Source organism: Dermatophagoides pteronyssinus, unplaced genomic scaffold (assembly GCF_027571235.1).
Source record: "Dermatophagoides pteronyssinus isolate colony J.1.1.1.1 unplaced genomic scaffold, Derpt_VIB-CSIC_2022.12 sq0029, whole genome shotgun sequence".
In the NCBI taxonomy this organism is placed as follows: domain Eukaryota; kingdom Metazoa; phylum Arthropoda; class Arachnida; order Sarcoptiformes; family Pyroglyphidae; genus Dermatophagoides; species Dermatophagoides pteronyssinus.
Window position 1 is genome coordinate 310,285 of NW_027461553.1, and position 26,140 is coordinate 336,424.

General features: G+C 27.9%; 2 protein-coding genes and 2 long non-coding RNA genes across 5 annotated transcripts; 2 read left to right on the forward strand and 2 right to left on the reverse strand.

The window, feature by feature from the left end:
• The first annotated feature begins 93 nt into the window (after positions 1-93).
• Dbct (Dihydrolipoamide branched chain transacylase E2) lies at positions 94-5,010 on the forward strand. The gene is made up of 4 exons (XM_027339045.2): positions 94-549; positions 3,358-3,633; positions 3,739-4,592; positions 4,696-5,010. The coding sequence occupies exons 1-4, from the start codon at positions 348-350 to the stop codon at positions 4,930-4,932; spliced, it is 1,569 nt and encodes a 522-aa protein (XP_027194846.2). The 5' UTR covers positions 94-347; the 3' UTR covers positions 4,933-5,010.
• Positions 4,147-15,315, reverse strand: LOC142645912 (uncharacterized). Its single transcript, XR_012846936.1, has 2 exons — positions 14,576-15,315; positions 4,147-4,880 (listed from the first exon to the last, which is right to left on the reverse strand). It is a non-coding gene; the product is annotated as an uncharacterized LOC142645912 (long non-coding RNA).
• Positions 10,055-26,124, forward strand: LOC113789499 (uncharacterized). Of its 2 annotated transcripts, none has more exons than XM_027339042.2 (9): positions 10,055-10,293; positions 17,371-17,501; positions 17,602-17,684; positions 20,540-20,621; positions 22,303-23,562; positions 24,506-24,834; positions 24,899-24,981; positions 25,071-25,260; positions 25,392-26,124. In XM_027339042.2, exons 1-9 carry the CDS (start codon positions 10,130-10,132, stop codon positions 25,500-25,502), a joined length of 2,433 nt encoding a protein of 810 aa, XP_027194843.2. In that variant the 5' UTR covers positions 10,055-10,129; the 3' UTR covers positions 25,503-26,124. The 2 variants fall into 2 exon arrangements, with proteins under 2 accessions (XP_027194843.2, XP_027194844.2); XM_027339043.2 differs by having other exon boundaries at positions 24,509-24,834.
• LOC142645915 (uncharacterized) lies at positions 15,646-16,429 on the reverse strand. Its single transcript, XR_012846939.1, has 3 exons — positions 16,314-16,429; positions 15,863-16,076; positions 15,646-15,808 (listed from the first exon to the last, which is right to left on the reverse strand). It is a non-coding gene; the product is annotated as an uncharacterized LOC142645915 (long non-coding RNA).
• Positions 26,125-26,140: the final 16 nt, after the last annotated feature.

The following is a 26,140-nucleotide window of genomic DNA, read 5'->3' on the forward strand; positions in this document are numbered from 1 at the left end:
TGAAATTTAATGTCATACTGGATTTATTATGTGCTGATACTTTTTATTCATAATCAAAACGAAACAAAACTGATGATGTTATTGATAATGTTGTTCGAGAAGAAGAAGAAGAAGAAAATCCTGTTATTGAATATATCGAAATTATCATCAACAAAAAAAAAGACGTCTGCTATATCATTTTCTGCTTCTTCACTGACCTTATCGATATTGAGCAAGTTGAATAATAAGTAAATAAATCCAATCCACAGCAATGTTATGTTGAAGAAAAGAAAAGAAACTTGTCATTATCACCGAAAATTATTATTGTTGTTTTTGTTGCGGTTATTCCGAAAATTTTAGTCACCAAAATGTTGTCCATCTTTCTGCGTTCTGCAATCCGATCAAATATCTGGTTTCGTTCGTCATCATCATCATCGTTGTCATCGACAAAAATTATTTCATCAAGATGTTTATCATTCCGGACAAAATATGAAAATCAATTCCACTCACATTATCACAATAATCGATGGAATCGTTATTCACAATCGATTATAAATTATTCGAATCAAAGTAAGATTTTCCATTTTGAGAGTGATTCACAAACACACTATTTACACCAAAATGAATTGACTGTGTGGGTGTAGTTATAACCGGAACATAAAAATCATTTTATCACTTTTTTTCACAAAAAGTTTTAATTATTACCCAAAAATTGTCATTTGATCGTCTAGATTTTCATTCATTCATTCGTGACCGGAAGAAAAAATAGTGAAAATTAATCCATTTTTAATTGTTTTTTTTTGTTTTACTAAAGTGTCCACTGTAAATGTTATTGTATATGATTCGTTTTTCTTCGAAATTCTTTTGAGGAATTTTCAATTGAATTTTTCTTCTTCTTCTTCTGCTTCTTTCTGATTTGATCTTTCAAAATTTATTTTGGGAGAAATATTGTTTTTCGACAAGAATTATTTTTCAAATCGAAATCAACTATCAAATGATTGGCCATTTTTTTTTGGTTGTTGACACATTTCTAGTGATATGAGTGAGTGAGTGAATGATAAAAAGCATTGAAAAAAATCCAAATTCAATTCTTGAATTCTAATTCTTTGAAATGTGAACAAAAACAATCAATTTCCATTTTTTTGATTAATATGAAAATTTATTCTTCGTTTGTTTTTGTTCCTGTTCATCATAATCATTATTCAGTCTATGTGTGTGTTTCTGGTTCGTTTATCTTCATTCAACAATATTTTTTCCCTTTTTCATTTCTAAAATTCATTTTGAATAATCAATTTTGTAATCGAAAAAAAAATTCCTAAATACAGTGAACAAAATTCTAATTTTAGCATTATCTCTTCTCTTTTTTGTTTCGAATGTTTGGTCACACACACACACATATCGATACTATCGATTTTCAATGCCAAAAAAATCGAAATCAAAATGTCAAATTGTCATTGTTTTTACATTTTGAATACTTTTTGTTTCCCGAGAGAAATTTTTTCATTCAGAAACAAAAAGAGAATCCGAAACCAAAAAAAAAAAACTGAATTGAATAAATTTATATTCTTTATCAAAAATGAATTTCGTGAACCTGAATAATCTTGAATTCTCTTCCTGTTCTTATTATCATTATTTTTCATTTTTTTTTTTTTTTGGAAACAAAAAACTAAATAAGCAAATTAAAAAAGGATTTAAAAAGAAAAAAATACCGACTGAGAAAGTAAAAAAAACAAAAAATTCAGGTGCATTCAGATTTGAAGATAAATTCCAATTTTCAAATGATGTTTGATTGAACAAAAAAACGAAGAACAAGAAATTGGCCAATCTATAATCAGCCAAAAACAAAATAAATAATACTACTACTTTTAAGAAGCTTTTGATATTTTTTTTCTTCGTCATTTTTTTCGTTCGTTGAAGATAATAATAATCATCATCAAAAGATGATGATGTCAATTCATTCAAAGTTATTATTATTAATAATTTTGTCATCATCATCTTCTTCTTCTTCTTTTCGATTTCTTTTTGGTTTTAGCTTTGAAAACAACCAGATTTTCTTTCGGCCAAAAGAAAAATCTGTGACACAAGAACGAATTTCGATTACGAATCCCAAAAAAAATATTAGCTTTTCATTCATTCATCCATTTTTATTCATTGAATCGAATAATTTTCGAAGGATTTTTTCTTTCATTTGTTTTGTTTTGTTTTTGTTTGTCGTCGGAAATAAATCAAACATAAAGAATTAGAATTCTTATTCTTTGAATTGATTTTTCTTTTTCTTCGTCGTAGTCGTAGTTTCGAAATCTTGTTTTTTTTTTTTTTGGATGGGAAATGAATTTTGTTCCTTGTTTTTTGTTTGCAACTGCAGATATTAATATTAGAAAAAAAACTGCAAATGAATGCAAAGTATTCAACAACAACAACGACAACTAAAAAATGATTATTTTGGATTTTTCTCGTTTGATGGTTGGTTGGTTGGTTGGTTGAAGAGAATCGAGTCAGCAGAAAGAATTTTTTTCACACTTTTTTTCTGCTCAATATTATCATAATAATCATCATTATTATTGTTGTTGTTGTTGTTTGTTTGTTTGTTTATTAAGTTTGTTTGATGCGGATGTTTTTGTTTTTTGTTTTTCCCCCACCAAAAACATTCCTTTTCTCCCTATATGATCAAATATAAAAAATAAATAAATAAAAATGACAAGTGGCACGAACAAACCTAAATAGAAAGAACCAAATAAGGAAGAATTTTGTTTTGTTGTCATATTTTTTTGTTTCCCATAACCATTTTCTTTGGTTATAGCAATATTTTCTTTCTTCTTTTCTTGCATTTTCAATAATAATAATTTATTATTTTGTTGTTGTTGTTGTTGTTTAAATTCAAGTTTGTCATTCGTTGGATCACATTATAAAAACGTATTTTTTTTGGGTAAACAACATCTTTTACAAATGATGGATTCTTCTTAAGAATGCTATAATGACAGACAGACAGACAGAAAGAAAACGACAATAATGTCTCTGTTGGGTTGATATAGAAATCGAATGTTTATCGTGACCATCAAAAAAAAAAAAAAAAAACATAATGATAATGATGATAAGTTTGAAATTACATTACATTTTAAAAACTATTCATCTTCGATCGATCGATCGATCTATCTTTTTAGTTAAATTGTGATTGTTGTATCTTTTTTTTCGAAGATAATAATCAAAACATTTGATATAAATAATGTGGTTCTATTCATTTTGTGGGTAATAATTTATAATAACGGTACTGAAGAAGTAGTAGTAGTCGGATACATCCGTCATTATTTATTTATTTTTTCGTTTAAATTTTTAAACATTTTTTCTTTCTTTTTGTTTCTTTTTTCTTTTCGTTTCAAGGATATCTAAGTGGAAATAATCGTATTGTATCATTTAATTTATCGGATATTGGTGAAGGAATATCTGAAGTTGTTATAAAAGAATGGTTTGTCAATATTGGTGATCATGTACAACAATTTGATAATATTTGTGAAGTACAAAGTGATAAAGCATCCGTTACAATTACAAGTCGTTATGATGGACAAATTAAAAAAATTTATTATCAAATTGATGATATGGCTAAAGTTGGTCAACCATTAGTTGATATTTTAATTGAATCGGATGATAATTCAACAGGTAAATTTGATTATTTTTTTAAAATATAAATAAATAAATAATTTATAACTAATTAAAATGATTAATTAATTAATTAATTTTTTATAATTTAATTTACAATTATAGAATCAGAACCAGAAAATCAGAAAATTATTATGATTAATGATGAATCAAATAATAATAATAATTTGGCTACCATTAATAATAATAATGATGAAAATAATCATCATCAAGATTATCTTGGTGGTGGTAAATTTATAACAACACCAGCTGTACGTCGTATGGCTATTGAACATAAAGTTGATTTAAACAATGTTATCGGTACCGGTAAAGATGGTCGAATTCTTAAAGAAGATATTCTTACATATTTGGAACAAAAACAATCAGCAAAGCCTACTATAGATGTAAAAGCAGATAACACTACTACAACAACAACAACATCGCAGACAATAAAAAAGGCTGAATCAAAATTGTCAATAAAAAAATCACCAACAACGACATCCAACATTCCATTGAATAAGGATCGTATAGAACCATTTTCAAGTATAACAAAAGGAATGTTCAAAACAATGACAAAATCATTACAAGTTCCACATTTTGGCCTAAGTGAAGAAATCGATTTATCATTATTGATTAAATTACGTCCTGAAATGAAAAAAATATCTAATGAAAAAAATATACCAATATCATTGATGCCATTTTTTATTAAATCAACATCGTTAGCATTGGAAAAATATCCAATATTAAATTCAACAATAGATATATCAGGTGAAAAAATTATTTATCATCAATCACATAATATTGGTATTGCTATGGATACTAAACAAGGATTATTGGTACCAAATATTAAAAATGTCAATCAAATGACAATATTAGATATTGCCAATGAATTAAATCGTTTACAACAATTAGGACAAAAAGGACAATTAGGTATTAATGATTTGAATGGTGGTACATTTACATTATCTAATATTGGTTCGGTAAGTAGTAGTGGTGATTATTTTCTTATTTAAAACAAACAATAACCATTTCTTTTCTTTTCTTTTTATCGATAACCATAAAAACCAAAAACGAACAAAATAGATTGGCGGTATATTCGGTATACCTGTATTGATGCCAGGTGAAGTTGTAATTGGTGCTATTGGTCGTATACGTAAACTACCACGTTTTATTGATGATGATTCGGATCAAATTAAACGTGCACATATTGTACAGGTATTATGGTCAGCTGATCATCGTATTATTGATGGTGCAACAATGACACGTTTCTGTACATTATGGAAAGAATATTTAGAAAATCCGTTTAGAATATTTTTCTGAAAAAAAATATCAAAAAATTTTTTTTTCGTTACATAATTAAATTTGCAAACAATAAAAATCAAAAATGTTTTTCGTATATTCGTATCAGTGTTTATATCTTGTCGTAATTGAAAAAAAAACAGGAAAAATCCAATATAGATCTAAAATTAGGTGCGGTCAATCATTATCGATATAATCGATACTATCGATTAATAAAAAAAATTGTTTTAAGATAATTGGATGATGAAAAAAAAATCCAATCTATTTCAATTTTGATACAATTTTAATTTTCTCAATTGCAATTTATTGCAAATCCCTTGACTGTGTAATTTTCAAATCGAAAATGAAATTGCATACAAATTGATTACGATTTTTCTCAAAAAAAAAAATCAATTTCAATTTCGCTCACTCGCTCACAATAAATCGATCGATCAATCAATCAATCAATCAATCAACCCTTATTTTTTTAATGAAATTAATTTCATTTGATTTGATTTTCGAATCGTTTTTTGCCAACAAAAAAAAAGAAAAAACCTAATAATTTCAATTTATACAGACCTAATAAAATTGGACAACTGCATGTCCAAACAAACAAACAAACTTAGAAATGAAATGAAATAAAAACAAATTATGAATGTCATGAATATTCTGGGCAAGAATCACTGTGTGTGATGTCTGTCTGTCACTTTTTTTAGTTAGAGAATTTATTTTTTTTGTTGCATAAATAAAATTCAAGAATAAAGAAAAGAAAATTCTTATCATCATAATCATCATCATAGCAACAACAATAACACAGCGGCAAACAATCAAATATAATTGACAGAATCTGATTCAGCATATATAACAACAATTTTCCCCCCTCCTGTTATTATTCTTTAATACTTTGGACGCAAGAATATTCTATAAAAATATTCTGTGGCGATCGGAGTCTTTCATATCAAATTTCATCATATTTCCGTTTCACTAAAAAAAGTAAATTTCGATCATTATTGATTTCTCTCTCTCTCTCTCTCTATTGTTGTCTGCTTAATGGTTAAATTCTTTTGTTTTGGTTTTCAAAACAACAAAAAAAAATTTCATTTCCGTTACTGGTATTGGTTAATGATATGTGATTAGTGGTGATGGAACCTTGATGAAAACAAACAGAAAAAAAAATTCTAAAGAAAACTTTCCCGTCATTTTTTTGTTTTGTTTTGGTCATTCTATTGTGTGTGTGTGTGTTTTCGAAAAGTTTCCCCCATTCTAATTACGCGGAGAGAAAGTATATATCATAATGTCCCCTTTTTATCGAAAACATTTATTATTCTGGGAAAACATTTTATCTTCTTTTTCCCCCCCCAAATGAAAACTTTTCGTTGTTGTTGTTCGGGGGATTCGATGATTGTTTCAGATTTCAGAATAACAACAACAACAACAATTATTTTTCGCTTTTTTTCCCGATAAAAAACATTTTAATGGGAAAAAACTTTAAACGAAAATCATTCAAAAACAGCAGAAAAACAGAAAAAACAAAACAGAAAAATCATTTTGTAAGCCAAACACACACACACACACAAAACATGACAACAAAAAACAAAACCAAAAAATTCTGTACAGAATTTCATTTTTTGATTTGAAACTTTTCCTAGATCATCATCCTTTTCTGTATTTACATTTGTGTTTTGGGTGATATTTAATCTTTTTGAAACAAAAAAAAATGTCCTCAAGTCGTAATCAGAAAAAACAGAAAGTTTTTTGAAACAGAAACAGAAATTGCATTAAAACAACATTAGATTCACTTCTCCATTTGATTTCAATTGATTCAACGTTTTTATTTGTATCAATTTTGGTGAATTCTGTTCAAATGATTAGATTTTTTTTTTTTCGTTGGAAATTCGCAAAAACATCTAATAAAAAAGAAACAAGCGAAAACTTTGTTTTCGTTCTTCCTCCTATACACGCACGCACGAACAAATGAAAATGGCTTTTATCTATTTATTCACAAAACGTGGAAAAATGTGTAAAACATCCATCCATCTACCTATGCATAATATGAATCTGTTATTTGTCAAAAAGAAACTTGGTTCTTCTCCGAAAAAAAAAGTTCGAGGGTAAAAAAATGATACTTTCTAATCATATTATCTGGTCTAATGGAACCAAAACAACAACAGCCAAACAAAACAAGGTTCCCATCGCGTAGTAAAATGATGTTGATCAAAAATCGATTAATATTGATTGTTAATGTTTGTTTTGTTTTGGTTTTTTTTTGTTTTTTTGGTATTCCCATTGATAATAATGATGTACATTTAGTTTTCATTTATTCATTCATTCAATGACATTAACCTCTTTATAACGAAAAAAAAATTTATCAGCTTTTTTTTCTTTTAAAAAAAACTTTGTTTTTTTTTTTTGGAAAAAATATTCTGAATGAAATTCTCTATATAGAAAAAAATTCATTTCAATTGATAATAATGATCCTTGACTTGAATTTTTTTCTTGTTTTGTTTTGATATTCTGTTTATGTCTCACAATCTCTCTCTCACTCCTTCTCATTGTTTATGTCATCTTTAATTTGGTTACACATTAAGATTCTGTTTGGATAAACAACCAAAAACAAGGACATACAAAAATAATGCATTGAGTGCATTGTTTTTTTTTCGTAGAAAAAAAGAAGAAAGAAAAATGTAGCAAAGTAGAAAATTTATTCTTGTTGTGCCAAAATTCTCTGTGTTTTCTGGTTTTTTTGTTTTCGGATGTTTATTTCTCACATCATGTTTTTTCTTTTGCTAGTTGTTGTTTCATTCAATGAATTTTAATCGGATTTTGTTTTGCCGGTACCGAAAAAACAACCAAAATTAAAATTGAAGAAATTTTCTCATTTCCGTTTCCATAAAGTTTCTTGGAAAAAAAAATTCCATGGAAAATTCCAAAAGTTTTTGTTTTCAATTTTTAACTGAAAAATTGAAAATTCCAATAAATAATAATCTCACACACATGGGGTATTAAAATGATAATAATACCGGGCTTCTGTTTTTCGTTGGAAAAAACAATCCAATAATGATAATGACTTCTTCTTCTTCTTCTTTTCTAATCATTAAACCATTAAACCATTCAATGATTATTAAGACTTGAATGGACTATACTAATGTAATAACCAAAAAGAAAAAAGACACAAAACAAACATTTTCATTGAATTGTTCATTGAACTGAATAAAAACTAATTCCATTCTTCTATTGTAGCCAAAATGATGCTTTTCATTCGTTGTTTGTTATTAATAATAATCATTATTATTAGACATTTTTATAATCTAATAATGGCCTTTTCATTAAAAAGAATATTCTTCATGTGTCGTGTGTGTATTCGTGGTGATATTGTTGATATAGTGGGTGTACAGTGTGGTTTGCAGCATCCATTGATGATGTTTTCCCCATGAATTCTATGGAAAATCATAGCATAGTGTTTGTTTTGTTTTGTTTTTCGAAAAGTTTTTTTAAAAAATTCCAAATAATCAGTGTCTTTTTTTGGTCGTAAAATAAGATAATTTCATTCAGAAGTGAACAATGTGTTTATGTTTGAAATGCAAAAACAAACAAAAAAAAAACTTATTACGACAGATTGAATTACGACGAACGATAGACACGTAAATCAAATAAAAAAAAACAGAAAAATAATGGAAATAATAAAATTAACACTACGTTCTCCATCAATTGCCAAAATGAAAAAACATCCATCCAATTCTATTCAATTTAAACATCATCATCATAAAAATGAATTTTTGAAATTTTTTTTTTGAAAAAAATATTCATTTTGTTACCGTTTTTTATGATGATTTTTTTTTGTTCAAAAGAAAAAAAACCTGTATCATTTTAATGTAATAAAATGTCAAATGCTTTTATTTTGATTGCATACCGGCTATGCAAACGTTTTGAGTTTGTCTATATGTCTGTCTATGTCTGTATAACAAGAATATGGTTCGTGTATGACAATCGGTTATGTTGAAATTGGCGCATTTTCAAGGGAGAAAAAACTGATAAGAGAAATGATAGAGGAAATCAATCGATATTCAATTTGATTAAAATGTAATTATCAATGGAAAGCGAACAAAACCAAAACCAAAAACCAAAACAGAAACGTAAATGGAATGAATGAAAAAAAATATGTATGGGGGTGGTTGTATTGAGGTGATTGTATTGGATTTTTTGTTTGTTTGTTTGTTTTCCTAATTTATATATATAGAGCATGGTTGGTTACCTGGTGTTAAGGTTACCAATTTGTTCTTGTTCGGTTTTTTCTCTCGGGTTATCATTGAGGGAGAGAGAGAGAGAGAGAAATATTCATTCATTCAGAAAAATATCATATTCGAAATGTGTAGGTAGGTAGATAGATGAGATGAGAATGGCTGTTGTTGGAAATTCTTTGACAAAAATATGCTTTTTTCTTTTTCTTCTTTTTCCCTATTTTACCGGTTTTTTTCATATATGATTCTATTTCGATTCTGAATTCTTTGGTTTTCATTCTTGAATTGTTATGGTTATGTATGATGAAACAAAAACTGAATGAATGAATTGGTTTTTTCTTTCTTTTCACCTCTTCTGATTCTTCATTTCAGCGCACTATCATCATCATGACAATTTTTCCTATTCAGAATAATGAAAAAAAAACGGAATCATCATACAGAATAATCAGAATACAGAAAAAAGAAAAGAAAAACAGAATTCCTCTTCATTAATATTTTGTTAACCTAAGAGGCCTTCGCAAATTCTCTCTATATATAAAAATTCTATAGGAATTCTATATCTATTTACTACGGGTGAATGACGCATGGTAAAATTTGTTTGCTTTTCGTTTTTTTTCGTTGATTCGGTCTTGGTTGTTGTTTTGCTGGTAATGTATTTTGTCGGCAGTTTTGATCAAGACTTGATTGTGATTACAACCAAAACCGAAAACCAAAACTAACCGAACGACCAAAACCGAATGACTATGGTAACACCATACACACAAAGTAAAATCATCGATGATGATGTGATGTGAAAAACGAAAAAGTTTTTTTTAAAAATGAAAATTTTGCCTTTTTGGTTGGTTTTGGGTTAATTTAAAATGATGAATATATTTTTTTTTTGGTGCCTTATTTGATCATTGATCTTTGGGTTTAATTTTTGGGCTTCGTACAAAAAGTTTATTTTGCATATTAACAAAAAAACATTTTTTAGAAAAAAAAACCAAACAACCAAACAAACAATGGATACATCAAGATTATCAAATGATTCAAGAAGATATTCACAATCATCATCATCATCAACAACAGCAACATCAGCTATAACCGGTGTTAAAAGTAAATGGATTAAAGCATTTCGTTCATTAAAATTAACAGCAGTTGGTGGTGGTAGTGGTAGTGGTTCAAGGTAAGAAAAATAAACTCCTCTTTTTTTAACCCTCTCCCACCCACCCCCAAAAACTGATAATTATCCTTATCCCTTTTCATCATCATGGTTATAATCAGAGATACTTTCAATGTATGAACAAAAAAAACAGTCGAATGAAATTACCAAATTAAGATGTTAATTATAATTCGATTCATCATCATCATTATCAGAAAAATAATGACGATGATGATGATCAGTTAATTAATCAGTTTTTTCTTAATTTCTTTTTTTCGAAAAAAGTTTTTTCCTTGAAACATTTTACCCAAGAAAAACGAAAATTCTGATAAACAGATTTTTTCAAGGAAAAAGATTTCAACAAAGAAGAAAGATTCGCCTAAGCAAAATTTGATAATTTTTTTTCGACATTTGATATGAGAAAATTTTCCGAAAATTTTTTTCCAATCAATTTTCTCTTCTTTCTGGGTTGCAGAATCAGCCACAGAATTATTCATTCAACCATATATTATTTGTTGAATAAAAAAAAATAAGATGCTATTCAAATAATAATGGCTTAATATTGAGAGAGAATTCGGTTCAATCGAAAGTCTATTAAGCGAAAACTGAATGAATGAATTGAATGAATGCAGAATGCAAAAAGAAGGAAGAAAAGAAAAGAAAAAAATTCATAATTCAATGATGGCCACAATAACAGAAAAAAAACAAGGTTGTCGATCATCATTGAAAATATGGATCGATCGATCGTCATTGAATTATTTATCTTTTACGGTTTTCATTCATTCATTCAATTTTCATTATTATTTTTCAACATCCATTGTTAAGTGTAAATAAAGGCCAAAAAGAAAATATTGAAAAATGAAAATGAGTGAAACAAGATTCCATGGCCAAATACCATTATCATCATGATAATGATGATGATGATGATGATAATGGGAATAATTTTCTTTCTTCAAGTTTTTTCGGCTCTTTAGAAATTTGATATTCATTTTGCATTTTAAAGTTTGTTTTGTTGTTGTAAAAGAAGAAAAATATTTATTCAAAAAAAAATGTGTGTGCTTGACATTTGAAATGAAATTTTAAAATTTTAATTTTTTTAAAAATTTTCAATTTTGTTGAAAAATTTTCCCGGAAACATAAATGATTGATTTATTTTTTTTTTTGCGGGCAAATTTACCGATATTATTGTCATTCATAAATATTCATTATTCATCATATAAATACCTTTTATAGTCAAAATAGGTGTTTGTTTGAGTTGAAATAGAAGGGGAAAAATGAAATTTTTACCTTAAAAATTACCCATATAGAAAAGAAATAAAGTAAAATTTCTTTCCGAAAAAGTTTCTGGAATTTGTCAATCATTTTTTTTGGTTTTCTGACATATGATATACTCTACTCTCGTAATACGAAATGATGCAGTGCAGCCATTTTCATGTTGATTCAGATTCCATAATGTTGATGGCGATCAGATTGAAATAAGAACCCCAAAACAAAACAAACAATGAATAATGCATTTCGGATTGGAGAAAAGAGAAAATTCTGTTTTAACCCTCCGCTATTCACGCAGCATTTCTCGCGTCGTTATCCATGTGGGGTCATTTTTGACCCCAACTTTGATCGCTTTTAAATTATGTTAGAAAGCTAAAATAATCTAAAATTTTGTGCTCAACTCTTAGAAAATATTATCAATTTTAAAATTTCATCAAAAATTTTGTCTTAAAAGCATATCATTAATGATACAAAGCGGCAAACAAATTTTGATTTTCCTATTGAATTTGGGATCGTGCATAACGTAAGTGATGGCTGGTAGGGATCCTACAGCACTTACGTTATGCACATTTAGACTTCATCCCGAAAATCGATGATTTCTCCACTATTTTTAGTCGGAAAACGGTGAAAATTGCCTATCATGTTCAATAAACATAGAGCTTCGATCATTCAAGAGAAAATTGATTTTTGTCGATAGATTTTCGAATGGCGAAGTTTTAAATGTCGTTGGGGTCAAATTTGACCCCACATGGATAGCCGAGGGTTAAATAAGAATATGATGATCAATCAATCATTTGATAATCCAGAAAAATGAAACAAACAAACAAAACAAAAAAATGGACAAATTTTGTTTTTGGTTGCTGTTTTTGTTTTTTGCATTCAATCAATAAATATTGAAATAAAATGTTTTTGTTTTGTTTCTCGAAATGATGATGTTTTAGTTTGGTGTTTTATTCATATATAATATATATGGAAACATGTTTATTGCATTTATTTGATGGTAATCATTCTATTTTTTTTTTTTAATCATTTCTGGATCGAAATAGATTTGAGTTGCCGGTAGATTTGTTTGATGTGTATTTTTGTTTTCGAGCAAAACAAAACTTGAGGCGAAAACAAAAACAAAATGGAAATTTGGAAATCGAAAACCGAAATTGTTTCAAATGTTACAAAAGTTTGGAAAAATAATTTGAAAAAAAAGAAAGGAAATTTTGATGTTTATTGAATCAAATATTTGGTTCAACTTCAATGATGATGATGATGATGATTTTAATGATGTCAATCGAGAGTGTGTGAGTGAAAGTGAAAGATTGACTACTTTTTTTCAATTCATTTCTCGACAAACTATACTAACCAAATCCAATTTTGATAAAGTTGTCAATGTTAATGTCCATCAAAGTTTTTTTGTTTCAATTTTCTTTCAAATTGCAAATTGAAAATGGATGGCTATAGATAACCGAAAAAGTGTGAGAAACATTTACTTATTCGAGAATCACACAATTTTTTTTGAATGAAATCAAAATCAAATTTAAAAAAAAGGAGATTCTGTTTTTGTTTCAATTTTAAATGGGTTGGCAAAAAAAAAAGTTTTCGGAAAATTTTTTTCAGAAAAGTTTCCGGAAAAAAAATTCCAGAAAAATTTTTCGATCAAAAACGCCGGAGAGAGAGAGAGAGAGAGAGAGAGAGAGAGAGAGAGCGAAAAATATGGAAATTTGATCCGGAGCAAGTAAAAGTGACAAAAAAAAAAAGTTATGGTCATCATAATAATCGATATCGGTGATCATCGATATAGTTTGACCATCATCATCGTCATCATCATCATCATTATTTGCTGTTTGGGTAGCCGCCCAAACAATATACATAGAGTATATTGTTTTCCAACGGGCAAAACAAAACAAAAAACAAAAACAAAAAAATTCAAATTTCGCATTCAAACCAAACCAAAAGAAATGAAAACAAAAACAAGAATAACATTACACAAACACACACAGAGAGAGAGAATGTGAAAGAATATTCTTCGGAAATTCAACACCTGCTTCAGAAATTCACTCCACAAATATTTACCCACACACACACACACACAGAGAGAGAGAGAGAGAGAGAGAGAGAGAGAGAGAGAGAGAGAGAGAGAGAGAGAGAGAGAGAGAGAGAGAGAGAGAGAGAGAGAGAGAGAGAGAGAGAGAACGATTTGTAGTCCAGTATTCTTCCAGTAATTTTCTATCAAAAGCAGAAGACGGAGAAGAAGAAAGGAAAAACGCATACAACATTTTTGATTATATGGATTTTTTTTTCTTTCAAAATTTCAATATGGAAAAAATTTCAATCTTTTTCTCTGGCGCCTTAATATCAAGATAGGGGAAAAAAGCTTAAAATGAAATTTTTCTGTTGTTCGTTTGTCAATGGAAGAAAGAAAGAAAATTCTTTCTGAGTGTTAACACATTTTGAGTGTCTTCTGGGCAACCAACCAACCAAAGAAACATGATAATAATGTTCTGTGATTATGTTTTTTGTAATCAACATTTGGTTTTGTACATTTGTTTGATTGTAAGATTAGATATTGAAATTGAAATTGAAAATGAAAAAAGAAGAATATTCTGTTTGTTGAAAACTGTAAATGACAACAACAGCAACCAAAAAATTAACCCTTAACACTCCAAACAAAAAAATTCTAATGGAAAATGTCCCCTCAGAGGGGACATTGGAGTGTTAAGAGTTAATATAAACTTCAGAAAGTTGCTGAAAAAAAAAGAAATTAATTTTCGACAATAAGAATTTTTTCAATTTCTGTTGTTGATCTGAACAAACGAACGAAAAAAAGTGAAAAGATTGCCTTTTTTTCTAAGTAGGTTTCTTTCAAAAGAAACAAAAAAAATTGATAAAGAATATTCGGTTTTTCTTTTTTTCAATTTCACATTTTCATTATTATGTTTTGTTTTGCTGTTTATCTCAAGAGAATTAAACATCTTTGTTGTTGTTTGTTGTTTGTTGTTAATATTCATGATCTTTGGATACCTACCTACCTTTCTTTTTTACTTACCTATTTCCACACAGCAAGTACTTTTGTTGTTGTTGTTGATCCCAAATGTGTTTGATTTCTTCTTTTTCTTTGATTCTGTAGGTAGGTAGGTAGTTTTTTTTATGGATTCTTTCAAGCGTTTTCATGTTTTTTTCGGGGTTAAAAGATTTTTCGATGAAAAAAAATGATGAAAAATAGAATCCTATCAAGTGAAAAAAAAAGAAAAAAATTCGATGAATATCATTTTGCAATCAGAAAAAAAATGGAAAGGAAAGGGTTATGTGCTGTTTAATAGAAATCGTTCATCTCCTGTTGTGCGTGTGTGTTAATTCATTCGTATTTTTGCTTTTTTGCTTTCGCCTGATTATATTTTCCATTTGAAAAATGAGAAAATTCAAGCCTTTTACCAAGTCATCTTTTGATGGATTTTTTTTCTCTCTTTCTTCATCTCCAACCACTTTCAAATTCATTAGATTCTGGGAGAGAGAGAGAGAGAGAGAGAGAATATAGAATTAATGTTGTTGTTGTTGTTCGTTCGAAAATAAATGGAAACTTTTCATCAATTTTTTTCTTTTCTTTTTCTTTTCGAGTTTCGGTCGATCGATTACATTGAATTCATTTCATTTCATTCAATAAAATTGAATTTGATTTTTTTTGATTTTCTGATTTTATCGATATTATTATTGTAGAATCAATAAAACAATAATTATATGATGATTGAATCAAAGTTTAATCGATTTTTTTTTTCGTTTTAATCAATTCTTTATGAGAAAATCTTTCGGGAAAAGTTTCTGAGAAATTTTCTGAAACATTTTGTTGGCTGACTTGTTTTCCTACCGGAATTGAACAAATTTTTTCTCATTAAATTTCATTGTTTTCATCATTAAAAAAAATGATGAAGATGCAACGATGATGATGACGGCAACAAAATACTGATTGCAGGTGAAAAATTGAACCAAAAGAAATTAGAGAGAACCTGAACCAGAACCAGAAAAAAAACATCAATAATATTGATTCCAAATTCATTAAATCAAAAGATTTTACCTGTGAAATCTAAATATAACCAAAGGAAACAAAAATAATGAAGGATTTTCATTTTCATTTTGGTGAACAAAAAAGATTTCGTTTCGTTTAATTTTGTTTAGTTTCGTTTAGTTTTCTTGTTTTCATGTCTCACAAGTTGTTGCCCGTAAAGTTTATTTTAATTAAGTTAAATTTCCGGTAAAGTTTGCCGTTGAAAAAACTCAACCAAACCTAAATGACAAAAAAAAAAAGATTTTTGAAATGAAAATGAAAAATGTCACAAACTTTTTTTAAAAAACTTTTTTAAAGATTTTTCTTTTCATAATTATCATCCTTTCACTTTTGGGAGATTCATTGTCATCCATTCACCCACATTCATTAGTGTAATTAAATTATGGACCAATTTTAGTTTTTCGTTCCAGAAAAACGCAAAACAAACGGTATTCAACTAATTTGACAGGTTTCGATCTTTCATTTTTCATTTGGCGATCATATTTCACTTGAAAACCAAAACAAAATTATTATCGATAATTATTAATGATATTCGATATTCATAAAACAAAACAAAACAAAAAAGTCGAAGTTGAAATCAATATCAAATGTTGGGAATATAATCAATCAATCAATCAATCAATAAAGCTTAACGGTCCGTTGAGGTCCATAGCTTCTCCAACGATTTGTTTCCACCGGTCCCTGTCCTGTGGGTCGCTGTGTTGGTTGGGAATATAATACATACATTAATCATGATAATTAATTTTTCGTTTAGATTCCTAATCAATCTAAATTAGATTAAAAGATATATTTTGATTGATTGATTGGGTAATAATTTGCAATAAGTAAATACTCATTGATCAAATTGAAAAAAATCAAATTGAAAATCAAAAAATCAAAACAAACAAAACATTCGATAACGTCATTTATGAAAAGCAATTCGAATGTTTTTTTGTTTTGTTTTTGTTTTTCCTGCTCAATTCGTTCAACCAGCAAAAAAGAAAGAACATTCGACATTAACTTGTTAACATTTTTTTTTTTTGGTTTTCCTGTTTTCCATTCTTAAATTCAAATATAAATAATGATGATTATGGTGATTGTTGTTCGTCGTTCGTTCGTTGTTCGTTGTTTTGGGGGTGAAAAAAAGCAAAACGAATAACGAAATACGAAGAAAATCATCATCATCATTATTTTATTTTTGGTGAAAGAAAATACATTTATCTCTAAATGTAGTTTTTACCATTATCATTATTATTACTTGTATAATAATAATGATCATCATCATTCCAATTAGAATAATTGCAAATTTGACCATTTTTTTTATTGTATAATATTGTGAATTGTGAATGTTCGGGTCTGGCACGGGTCTGGTCAATGATAATGAAGAAGAAGAAGAAGAAAAACCCGGTGGGAAATATCGTACACAATTTTATCAACCATATGGTTTAGGTAATGATAATCAACATTGATCATCTTTGTTTTTCTTCTTCCTATCAAAATAATGACGACGACTATAATGAATTCATTCAATTCTTTCCCATAAATGTGTGTGTGTGTGTTTGGAATGTGTTAATGCAAAATCATCAAAAAAAAATGTTTGAACGAACGAATGATGGTGATTGAATGAATGAAAAGATATATGCTGTAATAAACGCCATAGGCAACTTGATGCTTGATGATCATTTAACACTTAATTACTTCATCAGCATCATCATCTTGATCATGATTTGATTTGAATTACAGAATTTTTTTTAATTACAAATTTTCTTTGTTTTTTCGTTTTTCTCAAAAAAAAAAAATAGAAACAATGATCTGGCAAATTTGGAAGCACAACGTGCATATCGTATATCGGTACAATTGGGTGTACATGCATTTCAAGAATATACTTATAAAAAAATTACAGCTTGTGATGTTTGTCGTGAAATATTACGTGGTATGTGTTCATTTTTTGAAATATTTTGTATTTTGTAAACAAAAAAAAACATTGATTTGATTCAATTTTTTAACCAAAATCCAAATGAAACAATGAAAAGGCCATTCACGACAAGGACTTAAATGTAAATTATGTAAAATAAATGTACATGGACAATGTCAAGAGAATGCACCAAAATGTCAGGTAAGTTTTTTCATTTTTTTTTCAAAATACTTTTCCGAAAACTTTTTTCTGGAAAATTTCCATGTTTGTTTTACCAGGGAAAAAAAGGGTTTTTTTTCCAATTGAACCAATCTATTTCGGGATGAAAAACAAAATTCTCGATATTCATTTAATTTAGCTCGTTTTTTCATTCATTTTCATTGATTGTTTTTCAAAAGAATATCAAAATCGAACGAGAGATTATCACAATAATGAATTCCAAAGAAAACAAAAGCCAACAACAACAAAAAAAAGCCAACAATGTGCCAAATAATCAATATTATGTAAATCAATAGACAAAAGCAAAACAAAAAAAAATCCAATAACCAAATCAAACATTCTATTATTTGAATAATATTGTGTAATAATGTTTACGCGCAAACAAACGAAATTACCTCTATATTTTTATTTGTTGTTGAAAATATTTTTTTATGGCTTCCATATTCAAATCAATTCAAATTTATTGCATTCAATTTAGCTATTTTTTTGTTTGTTTCGCCATAAAAAGAAAGGATTTTGAATTTTTTTGTTTAGTTTTTTTTCCAAAGGATTTTTTCGATATATTTTTTCTCGAAAAAAATCCAAATTTTGCAAAGTTTACATTTGCAAAATAACGAAAAAACAGCAAAACGAAAACAGACAATATGAATGAATGAATGAATAATATTTATAAAAGTAATAATTATATATAATGAATAATTAAATTATAGTCATTATTTTTTTTTTATTAAAAGTATTAATAAGATTAAAATTTTGATTAATTAAATTAATTATAATGAAAAATTTCCATTAAAATTTTTTCTTTTGGTTATTATCACTCAACTGTCCTATCATTTATGAATGATCCAAGGTTTCAGGAAAGTCAGAATGAAATAAATAAATATTTTAACAAATAAGTCAAACTCGAATAAAGAAATGAAAATGAAAAACTTAATTATATTTTATATAAAATGAAAAGGAAAAAGAAAAAGTCATTGACATTTTTAACGAAAATCTAATTTTCTAGCAACGACAACATTTCCAGCAAAAATTGTATACTGCCATTCTTATAATTCCGGAAATTTATTCTACGGTTTTTTTTATTTCGGAAATTATACGGGTGAACGGAATGTTTTTGTTGTCGTTGTTGTTGACAATCCCTTTTCATACCCGCACTTGATGTTTACATTTAAAATTCTTTTTTAGGCCTATATGGAACGGATGTCCAGTTCAGTTCATTATGTTCATATACACAATATGGATGTTTTATTTGTTTATTTTATTTTATTTTTTGTGTTGATTTGATTTAAAAGTGTGAAAAAAAATTTCCCTCGGAAAATGATGACGTTTGTTTGTTTGATAATTTCAACAGATCAGATTAGTTTAGTTATGATGAAAAAAATGTTTGCTTTCCTGCAATGCATTTTTTTAAATAATTTTTTTTTGACTGTCCAGAAATTTAATGCCAAAATTTTTCTTTGTTGTCTATCCAATGCAATCGAAATATCATGGCATTAACTTTCCGAACGATTTTGTAATATTGAAAAAAAAGATTATTTTTTTTCGTTGTTTCCTCGAACAACAAAATCCAAAATTGAAAAACAACCACGGATAGAATATTTAATCAAACAATAGGTAATCAATACTTTTTATTTATGATTTTTCGATGATGATGATGATTAGGAAAGAGGATTCCGGATCGATATAATCGATTATCATCATCTGATTATATTATTGCGTGAAGTTTTGTTTAGTTTTATTCGAATATCGATTCAATTTTCTTTTTGTCTTTCTCTCTCTCGGTTGTTATTCGATACGATTATTTGTTGAAAACAAAACAAAACTTTGATAACAAATAACAAAATGGAAAACAGAATTTTTTGTTTGGATTCCATCAAAAAAAATTGAGCTTTTGAATTTTTTTTCCCAGGAAATATTATTTGTCGAAAACACAGGCAATCAAGAAAGAGAGAGAGAGAGAGAGAGAGAAACGATTTCAAAATTCTTAATCAAATATTGATCAGGTATTGTTATGTTGTGTTGTGTTTGCCTTTCTGATCTTCCCTAGCGATTATATTTTTCCGCTGTTTTTCTCAAGGAAATCTTTTTGCAAAAAATTCAATTCTCTCTCTCTCTTTTCAATTAAGATTTCTTTGAAACAAATAAAAATTTTTTTGATTTTGTTCATTTTCTTTTGTTTTTGCTGCTTGTTTTGTTTTTCTTCTTCTTAAATATTTGTTGTTTTCTTTTAATTGGAACGTTTTTTGTTGTTGTTGTTGTTGTTGTTGTTGGTATTTCTAATCCAAATGTCATTTGCCTACTTACAACAATCACTGATCATTAGCCAAAAGATTTTTTTAAAAAAAGTTTTATTGAATTTAAACAAATTCAAGGTTTTTCCCTTAAGTTTCTCATCACATGATTCACATATGAGAATTGAATCGTTTTGTTTTGTTTCAAAATTCACCCGTTTTTGTTTTAAAAAAACAAACAAAAAACATTGAATCCTTGCAAAAGAACTTGTTTGCTTTGTTCTTTATCATCATCATCATTTTTTTGGCTTTCCAAATGAATTAGTAGCAAAGAAGAAGAAAAAAAGTTTCAAAAGAAAAAGTTTTACACACAAAAAAAACAAATTATTCCCTGGTTAAATACAGGTAAAGGTAAATATTATGTTTGAAAAGGGTTTATATAAATATTTTTGCCAAACCATATGCTGCACCGAAAAAAAAAGTTTCTTCTTTCGGCAAACAAGAAAACATTTTTCTTTCTATGAATTTTGATAATGATGATATTCGATGAATAATTATTTTATCAATGAATTTTAATTTTCTTTCGTTTCTGTTTTTCTATTTTAGCCTAAACCACGTTTATTACGTAAACAAAAATCAGCATCCGAATTGGAAACCAAAATTACTATACCACAAATTGATGATGAAAGTAAGTTTCTTATTTTTTTTGTTTCATTCTTAAAATTGAAATTTTTTGAATTTCTTGAAACTTTTTCACACTTGGCACTGATGATAATCCAGATTTTCTGATGGTCAGTCTGGTTCATATTTTGTTGTTTTTCCGTGCGAGTGTGTGTGTTTGACAACATTGAAAGTTTTTTTTCTTTCCATCAACACTGACAACAAAAATTCCCGAAAACACATTCAACATTTGTTCGTTTTGTTTTGTTTGTTTGACATTTATTTCATTTATAAAAGAAATTCAACAGAATTCAATGAAGAAAAAGAAAATTCAAACACACACACAATTTTTTTGTTTTGTTTAATCTGTCAAAAAAAAAATCTAGACAATTTCGACCCATGTGACAAAACAGAAAAAAAATTCCATTTTTTTTGGAATTTTGAAGAATCCCCGGAATCCATTTGAAAATCATTATTATAATGATCTCTCTCTCTCTCTCTCTCTCTCTCTCTCTCTCTCTCTCTCTCTCTCTCTCTCTCTCTCTCTCTCTCTCTCTCTCTCTCTCTCTCTCTCTCTTCAGTGATAAAATAAGGTGGATTTTTTTGCACTCAGAATGATCTGTAAACACTGTTGTTGTTTTTTCCCCATCAAATACACGGTAGCCCTGAAAAACCATTAAAAATAATTATTATGATAACCAGTTATTACAGATACTGGTTTGTTGTTGCTGTAAATATTCTATTTTCCGATAAGGGCGTTTTGTTTTTTTGATATTTTCATAAACAATGTTATCATAACAATGTAGTTGTTTTTTTTGAAATTCCAAAGTTCATCATATTTTCATTTTTTCCATTTTTAAAAAGAAAAAACCATAACAGTTTTCTGTTGATCCGATGAACTAGAAACGAAACTTTTATGAATCTTTTTTCCATGTTTTTTTTTGCTTTGTTTTGATTCGGACATCACACACACACACATAGAGCAAAGCAAAATTTCCCTTAAAATGTAGATTGTTTTTTTGTTGTTTGGATATTTGAATAAAATATTAAAAAAGAATATTCCAGCTACCAGCTATCAATGTTGCCTACCTACCATGTCGACTAAGCTAATAAAAAAAAATAAAGAATCTAAATAGGAAAAAATCTCTCTCTCTCTCTCCCAGCGAAAAAACATTATATTCTGATTCTCTGGTATAACCATTATTTCGTGTTTGGTCATAATATTATTATTATTGTTTTTTTCATTATCGTTATGTGTTAATGAATTTAACGATCACCAAAAAAAAACCTATGATGGTGGTTCATTCATTCATTAATCAAGTTGAAATAATGTGACATTTTTTTTGGTTCATTTCATGTTTTCCCTGTCAGTGTGTGAGAAAACCAAACCAAAGAAAATTAAAGATTATTATGGTTTTTTGGTTAGTTAAAAAGTAAATATACAAACAAACAAAACACCGACTGAGAATTCTTTGGTTATTCGTGTTTGTTATTTGTTTGACCATATATCTTTCTTTTGCACATCACCCTCCTCTTGATTTATTCTGTTTGTTTGTTTTTTGGTTGGTTGGTTGGTTGTTTTGGTTACAACAAAGAATATTCTTCTTTGTTGTTGTTGTGTCTACACAGAATTAATCAATTTTTCCTTTGTTTTTTTTCTCCTTTCTCCCTTTTCTCTTCTGGTTCCAAATTACAATTTTTTTCAATAGAATATCAAAATTATGATCCTGTTTATCAATCATTACGTGCGGCTGCTGATGCACGTAAATGTGCACAATTAGTTACTGAACATTATTCAAATTATAACAGTAGTAGTGGTAGTAATCAACAATCAATTAATCATCATAATTATCATCATCATTCATCAACATCGAATATTAATAATCCAAATTCTGGCAGTAGTAGTGGTGGTGGTGGTGGTAATCATAATAAACATTATCATTATCAACATCAACATAATAATAATAATAATAATCAAGATTCTGGATCTGGTAGTGGTAGTTCGGGTTCAATTTCAATTAAACAAAATTATAATAATAATAATGGTGGTAATCGACAACAAACACATCAACAGCAGCAAGGTAGTAATGATAGTCTTCAAACAGGTAGTCAAACGAATTTAATGCATGGTCAGCAACCGCATCGTCAAGATTTATCTTGTCAACAACAACAACCATCATCATTATCAATAAAAATGACACATCGTAATTCTGATTCAGAATTTCATCAATCAACAATTGAATATCATCAACAACAATATGGTTCAATGATGATTAAACAACAACAATCAGATTTACAACGTTTTCAACAACAACATTATAATAATATTAGTGGAACATCATCAATAAATAATTCAAATGAACAATCACCAATGTTAACAAATCGTACATTACCAAGTATTGCCTATTTTAATACAAATGGTGGAAATAGTAATTTAATTAATAAACCATTGTCCATTGTTCATCAACAACAACAACAACAACATCCATCATTATTAATGATACAACAACAACAACAGCAAGCATATTCAGCACCACATAGTCCACAGAAAAAAAAATTAACATTACGTATGAAAAGTTTAAGTTTAGATAGTCCAGAATCGGCTGAAACATTAAAAGAAAAACAAAGAAATTTTTCAACACCACCAATACCACCAACATTACAATTACCACCGCCTATTAATCATCATCCACATCATCATTCACATCATTATCATCAACCACAACAACAACTTTTACGTCGTGATATGATAATCAATATAGCCGATCCATTAACACAACAACAATCAAACTTATCATCACAGCCATCTACAGCAACAACAACAACAACAACATCATCATCAATAACATCGACAACATCATCAACGACAGCAGCAACATTACCACCAACAGTTGGTCTTGTTGGTCAATCACCAACACCACCACGTTATGATTCAAATGAATTGATTAATCATTATTCAACATTTAAATGTATGTTAATTATCTAAAACAACAGCAAAACCAGATCTAAATAAATTATCTAGATAAAGTAATCGAATAGAGGAAAAAAACGAGTAAAAGTTTGAAATTTATGATGAATAATTTAGTATTGGTAAATTGCGAAACCAAATTTTTTTCAACAAAAAGAAAAACCTCTGGTTCTCATTTTTCCGATATTTAACCCCATATCGATCATTCATTCATATATCTTATGATGATAAATTTCGAAAAATATCAAAAAGTTTTTTTTATCGGTTTTAACTTGATCCCGTTTTTTTTGCTGAAAAAATAAATAAATTAGTGATGATGATGATTGATCACGAAAAGAATTTTTAATGAACATTTTCAAATATAGGCACAGGCTAAATGTACTAAATTTTGATCAAGCAAACAAAAAAAGGGGTAAAATGACAAAATGTACAGAATATTCTATTAATATATTCTGTACATTTTGTCATCATCATCTGGGCAGATTCCATCATCAAAAATAATAACGATAATCTTTTTTTTAGATTTTTTTGTTAACCCCAGAACCAAACCATTACGCGTTAAATTTTTTTTTACTTTTATTTCGCATTCATTCATTTGATGATAAACTTTTTTTTCTATATCATCTTTGGACAACACACTATCTATTTCATTATGAATAGTTTATCTTTATAAATTATTGATTATAATCTTGTTGTTGTTGTTGTTATTTTCTATTTTTATATATCAAAAATAATGATAAAAACTTCATCATCATAATTATTTTCGGGTTTTTTTTTGGACAAATTTGAAAATCTTTTCATCAAACAAAAATAAAACTACTGTCATTTCATTTTGAATTTGGATGTCGTCCTGTTCGGTTCATCATCGTGGATTTAATTTACTTTGTTTTGGTTTTTTTTGTTTGAAAATTTCTGAAATTTATCGATACTATCGATTACTATAGCAGCAGCGGCAGTAGTACCATCAGCAACAACCGCAACAACAACATCATCCATCCAGCCGCAATCGCAACAGCCACCACCACCTCCTCCTCCTACAGCTAATCAACAACAACAGCCGCAAACAATATCACAACCATCATCACTTCCTATATCATTACAACAACAACAATCACAAACACAACCATCATCAACCGTATCAACACCACCATCAAATCAATATTGTCAAATGACAAAACGTTTTAAATTAGGCATACATGGTCGTATGCGTTCATTTGAACGTGATGATCAAATATTTATACAGGATTTACAATGTTCACCATGTCCATCACCGGTAAATATTTTATATATTTCATTCGTTGTTTGTCTTATAACCATTTCCTAATCATTATCATTAGAAACCACAACGTTTATTACCAACCAATATATTTGTTGTATTATATAATTTTCGTAGCCGACAAATTGATGAGCTTAATCTAAGGTAAAATTAGATCAAAAAAAAAAGTTTAATGATTTTCAATGACGTTTAAATTAATGCAAATTATTATTATTATTATTGCATATTATTAGAGCTGGATATATGGTAACTGTTGTCGATACAACCGATCCAGAATGGTGGCAAGGAAAATGTATGGGAAAAGTTGGTTTTTTCCCATCAAAATATGTAACGAAATTATTTCCTGGTGAACGTCCATTACAAGTAATACATACTGTTCAATTGACTGATGGTGAATTTGCAATTAAATTACTTCGTGAACAGGTTTGTTCTATTACTGAATAAAAAAAAACTTTTTAATTATTCTCATCATCATTATATTTTGATCAAATTCAAATTAGCCCAAAAAAAACATTTTTGAATAATAATTTTTTCATTTTCACAAAAATCTTTAGATTGTCATTCAAGTATCGGATGAAATGAGTGGTATTATTATGGTACGTACTGGCCAAAATGATAAAATTGTACCATGTCCATCGAAATATCTTCAAGAGATAACATTTTGAACGAAAAAATGAAAGATTTTCATCAAACCAAAAACACCAACCAAAAAACACAAACATCATCTATAGAAATCTTTATCATCATCATCATCATCATCTTCAGCCATTTTGTGAGCTTATTCAATGGAAAAAAAACTTATTTACTTCATACAACAACACCTACCACTAATCGATTAATTATGATGAATTCAAAACACACGAACACAGATCTATTTTTATCTACTTTTTAAATTACAAAATAGGGTTAAAATTGTTGAAAAGAATACCAAAGAAAAAAAAAAATTATTTATTTTATTTTAACTGTCAAATACATACACCAAAAATATATATTTTTCTGGACAAAAATCAATGCTAACTAATTGGATCAATCAATCAATCAATCAAAAAACAAAGTAATGAACGACTTTTATTTTTATTGTGGAAACAGCAAAAAAATTGGTGATGAACGAAATAATCGATTGTTATTATTTCCTGAAATGATATGTTCTTTTTTTCGGTTTTGTTTTGTTTGATGTTTATTGATTGTTGAATTTTGTTTTTCTCGTTTCGTTTGTTTTTGTTTTTTTTTCTATGGATATTCATTTATCAATTTTGATGATTAAATCATAATTTTTTTTCTTCTGCTTCTTCTTGCGCAAATA